Below are 13,729 nucleotides of genomic sequence, written 5' to 3'. Positions count from 1 at the left end.
CACATGACTTTTCAGACATACTTACCTCAACAAATCACTTTCGCTTTCAATAAATTACCTTGAGGGCGCCTACCTTCACTAGACCACCTTGACTGCACCTGACCGAGATGTACGATACTGTGCTTCTTTGGATTATCAGTCCAAAAAATTGAAACCAAAAGTTGTGGCCTCTCCTTCATTTTTTAGAATTCTCATAAAATTATTCGGCACAACACACATGCCAAACTGTAGTAAATATAACGCTATATTTGTAGTAAATGATGAATAGAGGCACAACAAAAGTTATAGTAACTTTCGGAATACAATATGGTAAAAGTTCATACCCCGATCAGCTATCTCCATGGCAAAAAACTAACAGAGGCACATCAAAAGTTGTAGTAACTTTGAGAATACACTATGGCAAAAATGCATGCCAAATCAGTGAACTTACATGCACATACATCTTCTCCGGATCATGTGTCTCCATTGTTGCTGGTGAGACGGCTTGGGGAGGTGTCTCGATTTGCAGCCTTGCCGGATTTACTACAGGAAGTGCAGGAGGATTTCGAGAAATAGGGGTTGCATGAGGATCCGAAGAGCAGACCACCATCCATTCTAGGGATTGCGATGTTGCCGTTGCAATTATGACCTGTGACGATGGCGCCACAGGGCTTGTTGACGTCGCTGCCGGCATCGTGCAAGATTGGGATCCAGAGGTCGGAGCAGATGGTGGAGCAAGCACTTGATCCATCATGGGATCGGCCACACTCGCTAGAGAATTATGTTAGGATAGTTGCCGGGCGCAGCTTCGTGCTCACCTAAAAACTACAAGTCGTCCTCACACCTCCGACGCCACCGGATAGGGCAGAAGAAATACCTCACAAAAAGATCCATAGGGTGGAGGAGGAACGTCCGACATCCATGATCGATGTCAGTGAATCATGATCCTCAAGGCGTCGGGCACGACTATGGGTCTACGACGGCCAGCAGGATAAGATGCCCTTGGAGAATTACGTGCCTAGAGCATTGTAGTTTACTGTTGCGTCACCCCTAATTATAATCCTAAAAAAAAGTATGGTTGTGATCTACAAGATATTTCAGTTACTATAAATATGTATAGTCACAACTATACTATTTTTTGTCATATGACCGTAACTTATTCACCTCTGCACACACCCCCAGTTACGATCATATGAGACTGGTGCGTAAGATGTTAGACGATCAAATATATATGGTCGCAATTTGGTAACATTCTCTAGTCGTATTTATGTACTTTCATCATGTGATCGTAACTTGTTCATCTCTACACACACTCCCAGTTACGATCTCAAAAGCAGTATAGTTACGATTCATAAGATAGGTCAGTTACTCTAAATATGTATGGTCACAACTCGGTAACCTTCTCTATTTGTAATTATGTACTTTATTTGTCATGTGATCGTAACTTGTTCACCTCTAAGCACATCTCCAGTTACGATCCCAAAAGCAATATAGTTATGATCCACAAGATATGTCAGTTACTACAAATATATATATGATCGTAACTCGGTACCTTTTCTGGTCGTAATTATGTACTTCTTTGTCATGTGATCATAACTTGTTCACAAACATCAACTAACTACTTCAAAGTACGTAGACAATGACACGGTGCAAGCTAGCAGCTAGGTAATCAAGCAGTCGAGTGATTAGATGGCTCATCAGGTAAGCAGCAAGCGCGCCATTGTGACGCCATGGGAGCCGTCGTGGTTATGGCCGGTGAGGTAAGACGATGAGCCCTCCTCCATGTCACTTGAGCTCTTCGGCTACCACGACGTCATCAAGGACGGTGACCATGACATCAATGCCGGCGGTGCCCACTACATGAAAAATAGACAAAAGAGACACTATATAAGTGACGGGTCGTAATATAATCCATCATTTGTGATAAAAGTGACAGGTCATAGTTGTGACCCATCACTAATGATGACTCGTCGGTGACGGGTCATCTTAGGCTAGTTCTTGGTGACGGATGAAAACTTTACCTGTCATCAATGATGACTCATCAGTAATGGGTCATTCTTGGCCAATCATTGGTGTTGAATTAAGTTTTAACCGTCACCAATGATTAATTCATCAGTGATGGGTTATCCTAGGCCAATCATTGGTGATGGGTGAAGTTTTTACCTGTCACTAATGATTAACTCATCAGTGATAGGTTTTCTAGGCCAGTCATTAGTGATGGGTCAAATTATGACCCGTCACTAATGACGGTATTCACAAATACTTGCTCAGTTTCGGTAGTAGGATAATTATAACCCGTCACTTATGTACTCTAGCCTATTACCGTACTGTACGACATAACTTGACACAACACTAGGCTACTGCCATAGTATACCAGAATAATGTAAGGGCCACAAACTCCAAGTATTATCGACTCAGAAGATCCATATTTCAAATTGAAAGTGTATTAAAAATAACACGTCAAAATGCTCCAAATGTTGCAAAAAAAATATTACTATTTTATTTTACTCTTATTTTTCTCACTTCATTAACACTAAAATAGGAACTATTATACATTTCTACTCAAGTTTGATGTAAAGAGTGGCGGCTATAGACACAAACACGTGTTCCGAAAATAGTACAGAAACTTCTAGGGGCGAGAACTCAATCTTTCAGGCTGTTTTTGGCCTCAAAAATTCTCCGAACCCGATAGTGTTGGGAAAAAATGGATGTAACTTTTTCTGTAAATGTTCGTAGAGTAAAAAAAAATTAAAATTGAAGTTCGTATACAAAAATTATACCCGTTTTACCGTAGGCACTCCAGGTCATCTATTTTATTTGTCAAAATAAAAATCAGTCATTGGTGATAAGTCACTATTATGACCCGTCACCATTGATCTTCAACAAAAAGTTAAAAGGATAACATCTCTGGCTTCTTTCAGAACGCACGCGAGGGTGAGGTGATAAGAGCGCTACGCGCGCGAGGCTAGGTCGCAATTCAATTCCGTCAGAATGCAAAGTATAAAAGCAGTGTGAAAATCTCTTGTGACACGTGGCGAGTGGTGAAAGCCCTATGTTGGGATGGCTCGGGTGAATATTTTTTAATTTTTTTGTCAAAAAAGGGAAAAACGTTCGTCAATCATAAGTGACGGGTCACAACTGTGACCCATCACTTATGACTAATAAGTGACGAGTCACAGTTGTGACCTGTCACTTATGACCTTAATAAGTGACAGGTCAAGTTTTAACCCGTCACCAATAATCTCATTGGTGATGGATTCTTATCCGTCACTTATGACTAGTTATTAGTGACGTATTCAGGGTGACGGATGCGGTATTCGTCATTTTTGATCTTTTTTCACGTAGTGGCCCTACCCGTGCAGCTCGCCTTCTATGACAACTACAAAGGCCGGTGCGGCTCGGCCGACTACTATGGTTGGGCCGGCTATGGCACTTCCGACGGCTCGGGCGCCAGCTCCAACTCCAGCTCATCGGTGCTTAGCTTTGAGCAGGCCGGCAGCGGCAAGCGACACCTCTCTTATGGCGCAAGCGGCAGGAGTGATAACGAGTGCGCTCTATGGATGAACACAGCCTAGGCGCAGTGCAAGTCTATTATGCATTTAGACACATAATAGACTTGCCCCACATATATATATATACACATATATTCTCTATTCTACTCCCTACGCTAAGAGTAGCTATTTAACATCCCGGTCGCGCGTGCCCTCCGACCCTGACCAGCCCTGAACCACCCCGCCAGCCAGACCCAGCCCGCAACCGTAATTCATTTGTTATTGTAATCGTATATCTATTCATTATTTTACGGTTGGACGTTACCATTAATCGCATCGTTTCCTATAAGTAAATTCTTATTCATTACGACCGTACATATGTAACCTCCCCGCCAACAAACACATTGCTCCCTAGCCTAGCCTACAACCATAATGCATTAGTTATGGTAACCGTATATAGGTTTTTTTTACCGCTGGACGTTACCACCACCCGCAACCGTAAAAAACACAGAGACGCTCCCACAACTGTAAAATCTTGACCACCTTGAATACAAAAATGAAACCACCCCCTCTTTCCTCCTATTTCATTCCAGTTTCCATCCCATGTCTCTCTCCTATCCAACTCTCTCTCATACCCAATGCTCAGATCTAGATCTAGATCTAGATCGGCGGTGGCGGCGACAGTGACGGTGGATGCCAAGAAGGCCATGACGCACGCAAAAGTGGATGCTGGATGCACTGGTGGCAGCCCCCATCGGAGTTCGCATCCAACCTCCCTCCCTCGTCAAGTGTTGCCCGCACATAGGGGAGTGGCGGGCACGACAACATTGAGCATGAGGCGTCTTCCTCTTGCTCCAACTAGTAGGACAAGCATTGCGCAGGCCCTGCTAGCCACCCTCACGATGCAAAGCACCGGCAAACATCCTTGATCGGTAGCCATCAACACGGATCTGAGTGAAGGGTGTGGATATGAGTGGAAGTGGCTCACCCATGTAATGGATCTGAGCAGAGGTGAATAATTAGGTCTATTGTTTTTGTTAGTTTTCTATAAATCGGGTATGGTTTCTTGATCGATCCATTACATGTAGTTGTTGGCTAGATTAGTCAATTTTGGGCTTCTTCATTGAAGCAGTTTCTAATGTTGTATTTTATATTTGTTTTGATCTATGCAGTAATTGCAAATGTATAATCCAGTGGGTCGGATCTTCTCAGCACAATCCCCAGCACTGCAGGCTTTGTTGCACACCTATCCTCCTCAGACAATCATGGTGACAGCGACACCCACGGCAAGGGTGATAACGACGGTGACAATGTACTACAGTCATCCATAGAGATATTAGCATAGAATTTAGTAGTGCTAACTGTAGAATCCAATACATGTACTAATATCATCTATTAGTAGGTATTGTGTAATATTCATTATTATTACAATACAGAATTTAGTATTACAATTCTTGAAATCATGTATTTGAAGGAACAGAATCCGGTGTAGGAGTTATGCAATATTTCACTGTTATGTGACATGAATAACATTCTTTTGTTGCAAGTAGTATGTTCTCTGATGTAACTATAAAAGGCTTGTCATTATACGGCTTGCAATACGGAATTCTATGGTTAAAGTTATAGAGTTTACGGTCACAAATACTAGGTTTTTACATTTGCTGGCTCATCATACCGTGTGTTTACGATTGCGAGGTGCTCGTCAAAACTCAATACATAAAAAATCTGGTACCAACGCTGTGATTTTACAGTTGCGGACAACAATTTTACGGTTGCAGGTGATCGCTGGAGCCTTGCTACGATCAGGACGCAGGAAGACCGTGATGCTAAATAACTATTCTTAGTGTAGCGCTAAGAATAACAGCGCCATATATATATATAGATATATAGATATATTCAGATTCGCTGGTAGAATAGCAGGCTGCATGTAGCCCATGCGGACCCGAAAGGCCCCAGCCAGCCCGGCCGTGCGGCGAGCGGGCGGCGGTTTACTTACTGGGCCTTGTTTTACTTCATGGGCAGTTATGGTTGATACGCCCAGCCCGTATACATTTATTAACTTCGCTAATCACTAGTCACCAGAATTTTTCAAAACTCTCAATCACGTAAAACTAAAAGTACGTATCATAAAATCGTAATGCTATGTGAGTTGTTGGATGATCATCCAATGGTTCAAAAAGATGAATCACAAGTAAGAAAATTCAATCATTTGAAAATTAAGCAGTCGCTACGTTGAATTTTTGTACCAGTATTGTAGGCTAAGGCCTCCATTTTTTATTACTGGCTTCCACTCTAGCGTTCTAAATCGAGCGTTATCTTTGTCTTGCTGTTGTAAATTTGTAATGATAATCGGATTACAATAGCTGCTGCAATACTACAAAGTACAACAAATCAACATGCTAACGCAATCATCATTTGATACAAGCGGAGAGCTCGGCCTGCCGTTCTCCACCGTCATGCGGCCGTTGCGCCTCATCTCCCGCGTCCACCTCGAACGTTTTCAAGGCGTAAAAATGGAAGCAGACGATGTAGTAGACGAGGTTGAGCACCAAGAGGAAAGTGACGAGCCAGTAGTAGTAGTCAAGCCTTCCCCTGTTGATGTTGTCCTGGAGCCACGCCCCTTTGCTGGCGCTCTGCACCACCGTGACGAGCACCGTGCCCAGGTAGTTCCCGAGGGAGCCGGCAACCCAGAACAGCGCCGCCGCCGAGCTGCGCATGCTCTCCGGCGACTGGTCGTACAGGAACTCCATGTGCCCCACCGTCGAGAGCGCGTCGCTCATGCCGTGGAGGGCGTACTGCGGCACCAGCCAGAACACGCTGATGGGCACGACGACGCTGGGGCTGTCCAGCAGGCCGTGCTCTGCCGCCACGTAGCGCCGCTTGGCCTCGACGAGCGCGCTGGCCAGGACGCCGAGGACGGAGACCGCAAAGCCGGCGCCCATGCGCTGGAAGTAGGTGATGCCCGACCGCCGCCCCGTGTAGCGGCGCGCGACGGGGACGAAGACGCGGTCGTAGAGCGCGAGGCTGACGAGCATGGTGAGCGTGGTGAAGATGATCATGCTGGCCGGCGGGATCTGGAAGCGCGGGGTGAGGTGGCGGTCCATGGTGCGCGCCTGCTGAATGGCGAAGGTGAAGTTGTGCGACGCGGCCGCGATTAGCGTGATGCTGGCCGCCCACATGGGTAGCATGCGCACGATGGACTTAAGCTCCTCCACGCGGTGCACCGTCGAAAGCCGCCACAGGTTCGGCTCGCCGGAGTCGGCGACGTCGCCCGTCATCAGCACAGCCGCTCGGTCCAAGAACCTTCACGTGGGGCAAGTACGAGCAAGTATTAGTAATTCTGATTTCGGAGACGTTGGATCCCGCCAAAATAAACAACTAACCACATGAGCAAAATGACACAGCGATGCACATGGGACCGATTCAGGAGTCAGGAGTCAATGGCACTTACCTAAGCTGATCGGTGTGCAGCAGCCTCCCGTCGACGGCGATGGGGGCGTCCAGCTCCTTGTTCTGGTACAGCAAGACGGCGTCCTCCGGCACAGCCTCCTTCCTCTTCTTGAACGCCGCGACGACGACCTGCAGCAGCCTCTTGAAGGGGCTCCCCTCGGGCTTCACCTTTACGTAGAGTGGGTACCCGACCACGAACGATAGCACGGACACGAACATGCCGATGGCCGGGATCCCGAACCCCCAGCCCCACCCCACGTTCTCCTGGATGTACACCACCACGGTGAGCGCGAGCAGCACGGCGAGCCCCATGCTGAAGAAGTAGAGGTTGAAGTAGCTCCACTTCTGCTCGCCGCCGGGGCGCCTCCCGCGCAGGGCAAACTGGTCGGCGCCGAAGGCCACCACGCACGGCCGGATGCCGCCGGACCCGAGCGCGGTGAAGAGCAGCGAAAGGTACAGCATGGCGAGCTGCCCCCCAGTCGCGCGCTGGCACGGCGGGGGCGAAGTGGCGGCGCACGGCGCGGGGCGGAGGGTGGGTGCGAGCGCGGACACGACGAGGCCCAGCATGCCGATCTGGTACAGCACGCCGCCCCCGGCGATGGTCCAGAAGCGGCCGGCGAAGGAGTCGGCGATGATGGCGCCCAGGACCGGGGTGAAGGCTGCCGTGCCGTTGAAGTTGGTGAGCAGGTTGGAGGCCTCCACCAGCGGCAGGTGAAGCTGCTGCGTCAGGTACGTGATCATGTTGGCGTTGAAGCCGGCCGTGGCGAAACGGTCGCAGATCTCATTTGCTGCAGGACATCATCGGAGTAGCATCAATCTTAGTATTGCCAGAAATTAAACGCCGATGAAAAGGTTGGTTGAATTGCGAGCTGAAAGAAAATCCAATGGAAGAGCGAGTGATCACCCAGTATGAACGGCATTGTCTTGAAACCGCCCTGCTTCGTCTTCCTCGGCGATCCGTCCTCATCGGCCGGTGTTGCAGCCGCCATGGTAGATGTCAGTCGTCCTTACTGCCGTACCGGACTATCTACAGATACTGAGATACGGTACGAAACTGAAGCGGCAGTGGAGCACAGATCGAGGGCTAAAATAGGTAGCAGTACTCGACTGGCAACATGGCAAGTGGCAGTATAATCTAGGCTAGCTGCAACGACGGTGCGAGCTTCGGTAGCCAGCGAACCAACCCAGCGAGGCGCAGGTTGGGAATAGCGGGGCGCGGCAACGATCTCAGATCCGACAGATCGTTGTGTACTAGTAGTACTGGTTGTTTTGTAAGGCTACTACTAGTAATTGTTTCTTTGATGATATTTTAAAAGAGAAGGTAGGATTAAGATAGGTGATTAGAGGAGATGAATAACGTCTTACAAATTTTTTATAAAATATATAGTCTACTTCTTGTTCACCTAATGCTTCTAAAAATATACAAATAGAAGTATGAGCTTTAGAGAGACATAACAAGAAAGGAAGTTGTATCATAGGTTTTATTGAAGATTATTTCATATATTTTTGTGCATAAAAACTTAAAACTTGAACGAATAACAAAATAAAAAGACAGACAACGAAAGAAGCAATTCTTCAAGTTGATGGTCTAGAAATAAGAAGATTTAAAATCCTCTCAAATACATAAGTATATAAACACTTATGTCTCTAGCAATAAGAAAAACAACTTCACAAGATTGAAAAATCGTAGCTCAAAGCCAAAAACGAAAATCAACAAAAAAATTAAAAAACTTACACCAAAAGCAAGAGAACCAAAAGAAGTAGACTAGAAGGAGATGAATATAAGCTCATATGAGAAAATAAACTTTATTAAGCATAGAGGTCAGTCCTATTTTTGGTAGATTACAAAGTTGTTTCTCTCACAAAAGCTCTAGTCTATTACAAAGACTAAGACTATTCTCTCATCTACTCCAAAACCTATTACTAGGCTCTCAAATGACTGACTCAAAACTCTCCTATAACTCTAACCCTCTATTTATAGCCCTTGAGAGCTTCATTAGCCCTTACATTTCCTTATTCCCAAAATACCATTCACCGGTAGTGCACTCGAACGACATTTTGGTCCCAAAATAGCCCTTAGGAGATACCTACCACCGAGATATTTTGGTCTAGATTTTGCTCCTTCTATCGAACAGCAATGACTTCTTTAGGACTTAGCTTCACCTCAACGTAAGCTTTACGATGATACCATATGACCCTCTAGTCCTCCCGTGGTTTTTGTGGCCAAACTGCGGAACCCTACCACACTTCTCAAAGCATGATTAGCCGCTACTTGTGTGGCCTTAAGCAAGTGCTCTGATGTCAATATGTGTACTCTGTCTTCTGATCTTGACCGCCGATAAATCTCTCCTGCTTCTGATACCTCAAGCAGCATTGTCACTTGCCCCATCATCCTCTTCGCTTTAGTTTGTCAACACGTCATCTTAATCTTTCTTCATCCACACTTTGCTTGACCTTCACGTGTACCACTGGGATTACCCTTGACTCTGCGCAACCTCCTTGATCATCCGGCACCAAGCCTACTGCTTGGCCCCGATCATCTCGCCGTCGACCACCAAGTCGTATTCATCACCTGCACATCATGAAATAAGCAAACATATTTCTCCTACTCCAAACCATCTTTAGGTTAGCTCAAAATAAAAATCCTCAAATGAAAGCATATCATGTAGAAATTGTGAACACTGATGTTCCAGTGTGTTATGCCTCCGAACACCAGATCATCTGGTGAGTGCAACTCCTTTGTGCACTGAAGAATCTCGCCACTGCAAGAAAAGGTCCAGTGCATTCCTCTGGTGTTCACTTCCTAGTGATTAGAACATCTGGTGCCTTCATCTCTACCAGAACACATTGTTCTAATTCGTCTGCAAGAAATGATCTGGTGATTAGTCCGGTTTTCAACCCTGCACACCGGACCTTTCGGTGAGTACCACTGCACTAGACTTCATAACTTCACCCTCTCTGCAAGAAAAGCTCTGATGTACTCTCCGGTGCTCACACAACTCATCACCGGACTGTCTGGTGAGTACCACTCACGAGAACCCAATTTGTATTCTTCTTTGCTCGAAATAGTTTGGTGCACATAAGTAGCCAACACCGGACCATCCAATGCCCATTTCAAATTTTGCCGCCAAACTAAAAACCTCCAGCGTCAGCATCAGCACCATACTGGATCATCCGGTGAAGCTAATTTCCCAAGCACTGGATAATCCAGTGAGAACAAATCACCTGGACTCAAAGAAAAAGAAAACCCAAGTCCAAACTCGAGAGTGTACTTGAGATACCTCATAATGTGTTTAACCGCTTGGCGATGAGACATCCGTGGTGAACCTTGGAAGCGAGCGCACAAGCAGACGGTGAAGTGAATGTCCAATCTTGTAGCCGTCAGGTACAGGAGGGAGCCAATAATACTCCTAAACTCTTGCTGGTCCACCACCTCGCCATCTTCATCCAGATCAAGCACGGTTGACGTACCTACTGTGTAGCCAAGGGCTTCGCGTCACTCATCTCAAACTTCTTTAGCAGCTCCTTAGTGTATTTCATCTAGTGGATGAATGTACATTGCTTACATTGCTTGATTTGAAGTCCAAAGAAGTTGAGCTCATCCATCATCGACATCATAAACTCTCTGCTCATAGTTTCTTCAAACTTGACCACAAGTGCATAAGAAGAGCCAAAAAAATGATATCATCCACGTAAATCTGAAAAAGTAGGAAATCTCTATCACGCCTGAGAGTGAAAAAAAATTTATCGACCGATCTCATCACATACCTATGCTTTAGTAAGAAGAACCTAAGCATATCATACCAAACCCTAGGTGCCTATTTGAACCTATACAAAGCTTTCTGAAGCTTGTATACTCTATGTGGGTATTTAGGGTGCTCAAAGCCCAGGGTTGCTTGACATAGACCTCTTCCTGAATGAAACCATTTAGGAATGTACTCTTGACATCCATCTGATTCAAGTTGAAACTCTTTGATGCCGCAAATGCAAAAGGAATCCTAATGGCTTCTAGCCTAACTACAGCTGCAAAGGTCTCTAAAAAGTCTATCCCCTCTATTTGAGTGAAACCCTAAGCCACTAGTCTAGCCTTGTTTCTCACTACTGATCCATCGTCCTACTGTTTGTTCTTGAAAACCCATTTTGTGCCTATGGTGTGTACATTGAGAGGTGGTTCTACAAGGACCCAAACTTAGTTCCTCTCAAAATTTCTAACTATTCATGCATGGAATTGACTCAATTTGAATCAGATAGGCCATATCCAACATCACGGGGCCCGAAATAAGCAACAAATGCAGAATTAGTAAAGTGAATATGAGATGCAGACTTTGACCTCATTACCCTCTCATCGAGATCTCCGACCATTGTGTGTGGAGGGTGTCACCGCTGTATGTGTTGAGGGGCCTCACGCCGTGAGAGAATATCCCCCTCAAACACAGCTAGTGTAGGCTCGAGAGTAATTAAAGTAGATGTAGAGGCTGCAGGAGCCTCTGTTGGAGTACAAGAAGCAAGGCCAGCTCCAAAACAGTTACTGTCAAGGGATTTAGTGGATCATCCTCGTTCTCACTGAGAGCTAGAAGGACACCATCTACAAAGATGCTTTCGCTCATCTCCTGATCACATGCACACTCAAAGACAGAACTAGCGCAGGGAGTTGAATCATCAAAAGTCACATCACAGTATTCCATGATGGTGTCAGTGTCAAGATTGTAAACCCTGTAAGCATAACTATGAAGAGAATACCCTAAGAAAATATCATGAGAAGAGCGCAACTCGAACTTATCAATATTGCCACGCTTTAGGATGAGGCACTGACAACCAAAAACTCTCAAATGTGAAACCTTCGGCTTCTTCCCAAAACACAACTCATAAGAAGTCAAAATTCAAGATCGAGCATAAGAAAATCCGATTGGAGATGTAGCATATTGTGCTTATGGACTCAGCCCAAAACTCCTAGGAGTTCTATGCTCATCGAGCATTATCCTAGCCATCTCCACCAAAGTTATGTTCTTTCTCTCAATCACGCCATTCTGGTGAGGAACGCGTGGGATAAAAAATTAATGCTCAATGCTATATTCAAGACAGAAAGCATCAAAAAGATAGTTTTTGAACTCGATGTCATTATCACTGCAAATTTCTTTTAATGCACCAGGAGTTCCTTGAACAAACTCAAAGCCAAGCTCTAAAAGTGTAAGAACACTTCATCCTTACTCATAAGAAAGAAAACCCAAGAGTAGCAAGAGAAATCATTAACAATGATAAGTACATACCACTTTCCACCCATCGAATGAACCTGAGAAGGACCAACAGTGTCCATATGGAGAAGATCTCTCGATCGTTCAATCATCACCAGATTGATTGGTAAGTAAAGAGCGACAACCATCTTTTCATACCGATAAGGAGCACAAACAAGATTTTTCTCAAACTTGAGCTTGGGCAACCCTTGGATCAAGCCTAAGGCACTCAATCGAGTAAGCAAATCAAAGCTCATGTGCCTAGTCTTCTATGCCACATCCAAAGCTCAAAAGAAGGTTGAGTAAGTAAACACCAAAAAGAACCAGAAGACTTAGAAAAATTGACTGCAAAAACTTTCCCAACTCTAGAAATCTTGCAAATCAAAGTGCCAGAAGAATCAAGAAATTGAGAAGTATCACGCTTGAAGCACACTTCCAAGTCCTCATCTAGCAACTGAGATACAGAAAGTTAGTTGTATCCCAGATGCTCAACCAAAGCTACATCTTTGAGAGTGAAACTCTCATTTACCTTTACCGTTCCTTTGGTCTTCACTCTACCTTTCTGATCATCCTCAAATATGATGTACTCGTGATGCTTCGTTGGGGTGAGGCTGGAGAACCGTGATGAGTCTTCGTTCATGTGGCGCGAACAACCAATGTCAATGAGCCACTTGTTCTCCAGGCCTCCACCTACCACCTACATATGAGAAGAAAGATATATGGATGACTCAGTACTAGGGTTAGTAATACACCTTCTAGGAATCTAGTATTGGGTCATCTGTCCTGAAGTGGTAAAAGCAGGTGCAGGAAAATCGGTACAAGCGCACTGAGGGCAAGTGCCATGACAGGGAAAAATGGTCTGCCAACGTGCTGGGACTTAAGGCCTCTTGCACATGGATCGAAACCACATGAGCTATGGTCTGATCCACGCCAGACAACGCCTCTAAGAAGAGACTGAAAAGCACTGGAGACTCATGGGTAGGAGCGAGGAAAAGGCTTGTGTACACCAACAGAGGGGAGGTATATAGCCCGGGTACTCTACTCCCACTCACGCTGCTCTTCTCTTCTACGGCGAAAGCAAAAACCAACCAAGTGACCCTCCCTCTGACAGTCGGTGTAATGGTAAAATCTCTTGCGAGCTCAGTTACCAGTCACTCTAGGCTCTCTCATAGGAGATTTCACCTTAGGTTGTGGAGCTTTATTGGACTGTGGTGCGAGCTTCTTCTTGATAGGTTGTGGTATGGGTTTCTTCTTGAATGGTGGTGGTGTGGCATTAATTTTGAACTTCTCAGCATTTAGGTAGTAGGTATGGTGAACACAGTCTCACTCTCTCCATTGTATAGCAGCCTCTCAAAATCCAACCAAAGAACCACATCTACCTTGTCAGCACACATCTTGGTCTTGGCCAAGATCAAATTTATTTTTCTTTTGCCTTCTGAGCACTTCTCTACTAGATAAAGGAGATACTCATTTTTAGTCAAAAGCTTTTGAACTTGTCCTCTAACTTAGCTGAGATTGTCCTGAAAGATAATAGAGGTGGAACAGTTCGGTTGTACATCCTTCGAACACACAGCACTC

General features: G+C 45.4%; 1 protein-coding gene across 1 annotated transcript; it reads right to left on the bottom strand.

The window, feature by feature from the left end:
- Window positions 1-5,755: 5,755 nt before the first annotated feature.
- Window positions 5,756-8,017, bottom strand: LOC133929792 (protein NRT1/ PTR FAMILY 3.1-like). The gene is made up of 3 exons (XM_062376562.1): window positions 7,825-8,017; window positions 6,922-7,708; window positions 5,756-6,773 (listed from the first exon to the last, which is right to left on the bottom strand). Exons 1-3 carry the CDS (start codon window positions 7,907-7,909, stop codon window positions 5,882-5,884), a joined length of 1,764 nt encoding a protein of 587 aa, XP_062232546.1. The 5' UTR covers window positions 7,910-8,017; the 3' UTR covers window positions 5,756-5,881.
- Between the last annotated feature and the right edge of the window lie 5,712 nt (window positions 8,018-13,729).

The sequence above is a fragment of the Phragmites australis genome, chromosome 9, assembly GCF_958298935.1.
Source record: "Phragmites australis chromosome 9, lpPhrAust1.1, whole genome shotgun sequence".
Taxonomy (NCBI): Eukaryota; Viridiplantae; Streptophyta; class Magnoliopsida; order Poales; family Poaceae; genus Phragmites; species Phragmites australis.
The sequence above is the reverse complement of the archived record's forward strand: the minus strand, read 5'-3'. Positions and strand labels throughout refer to the sequence as shown.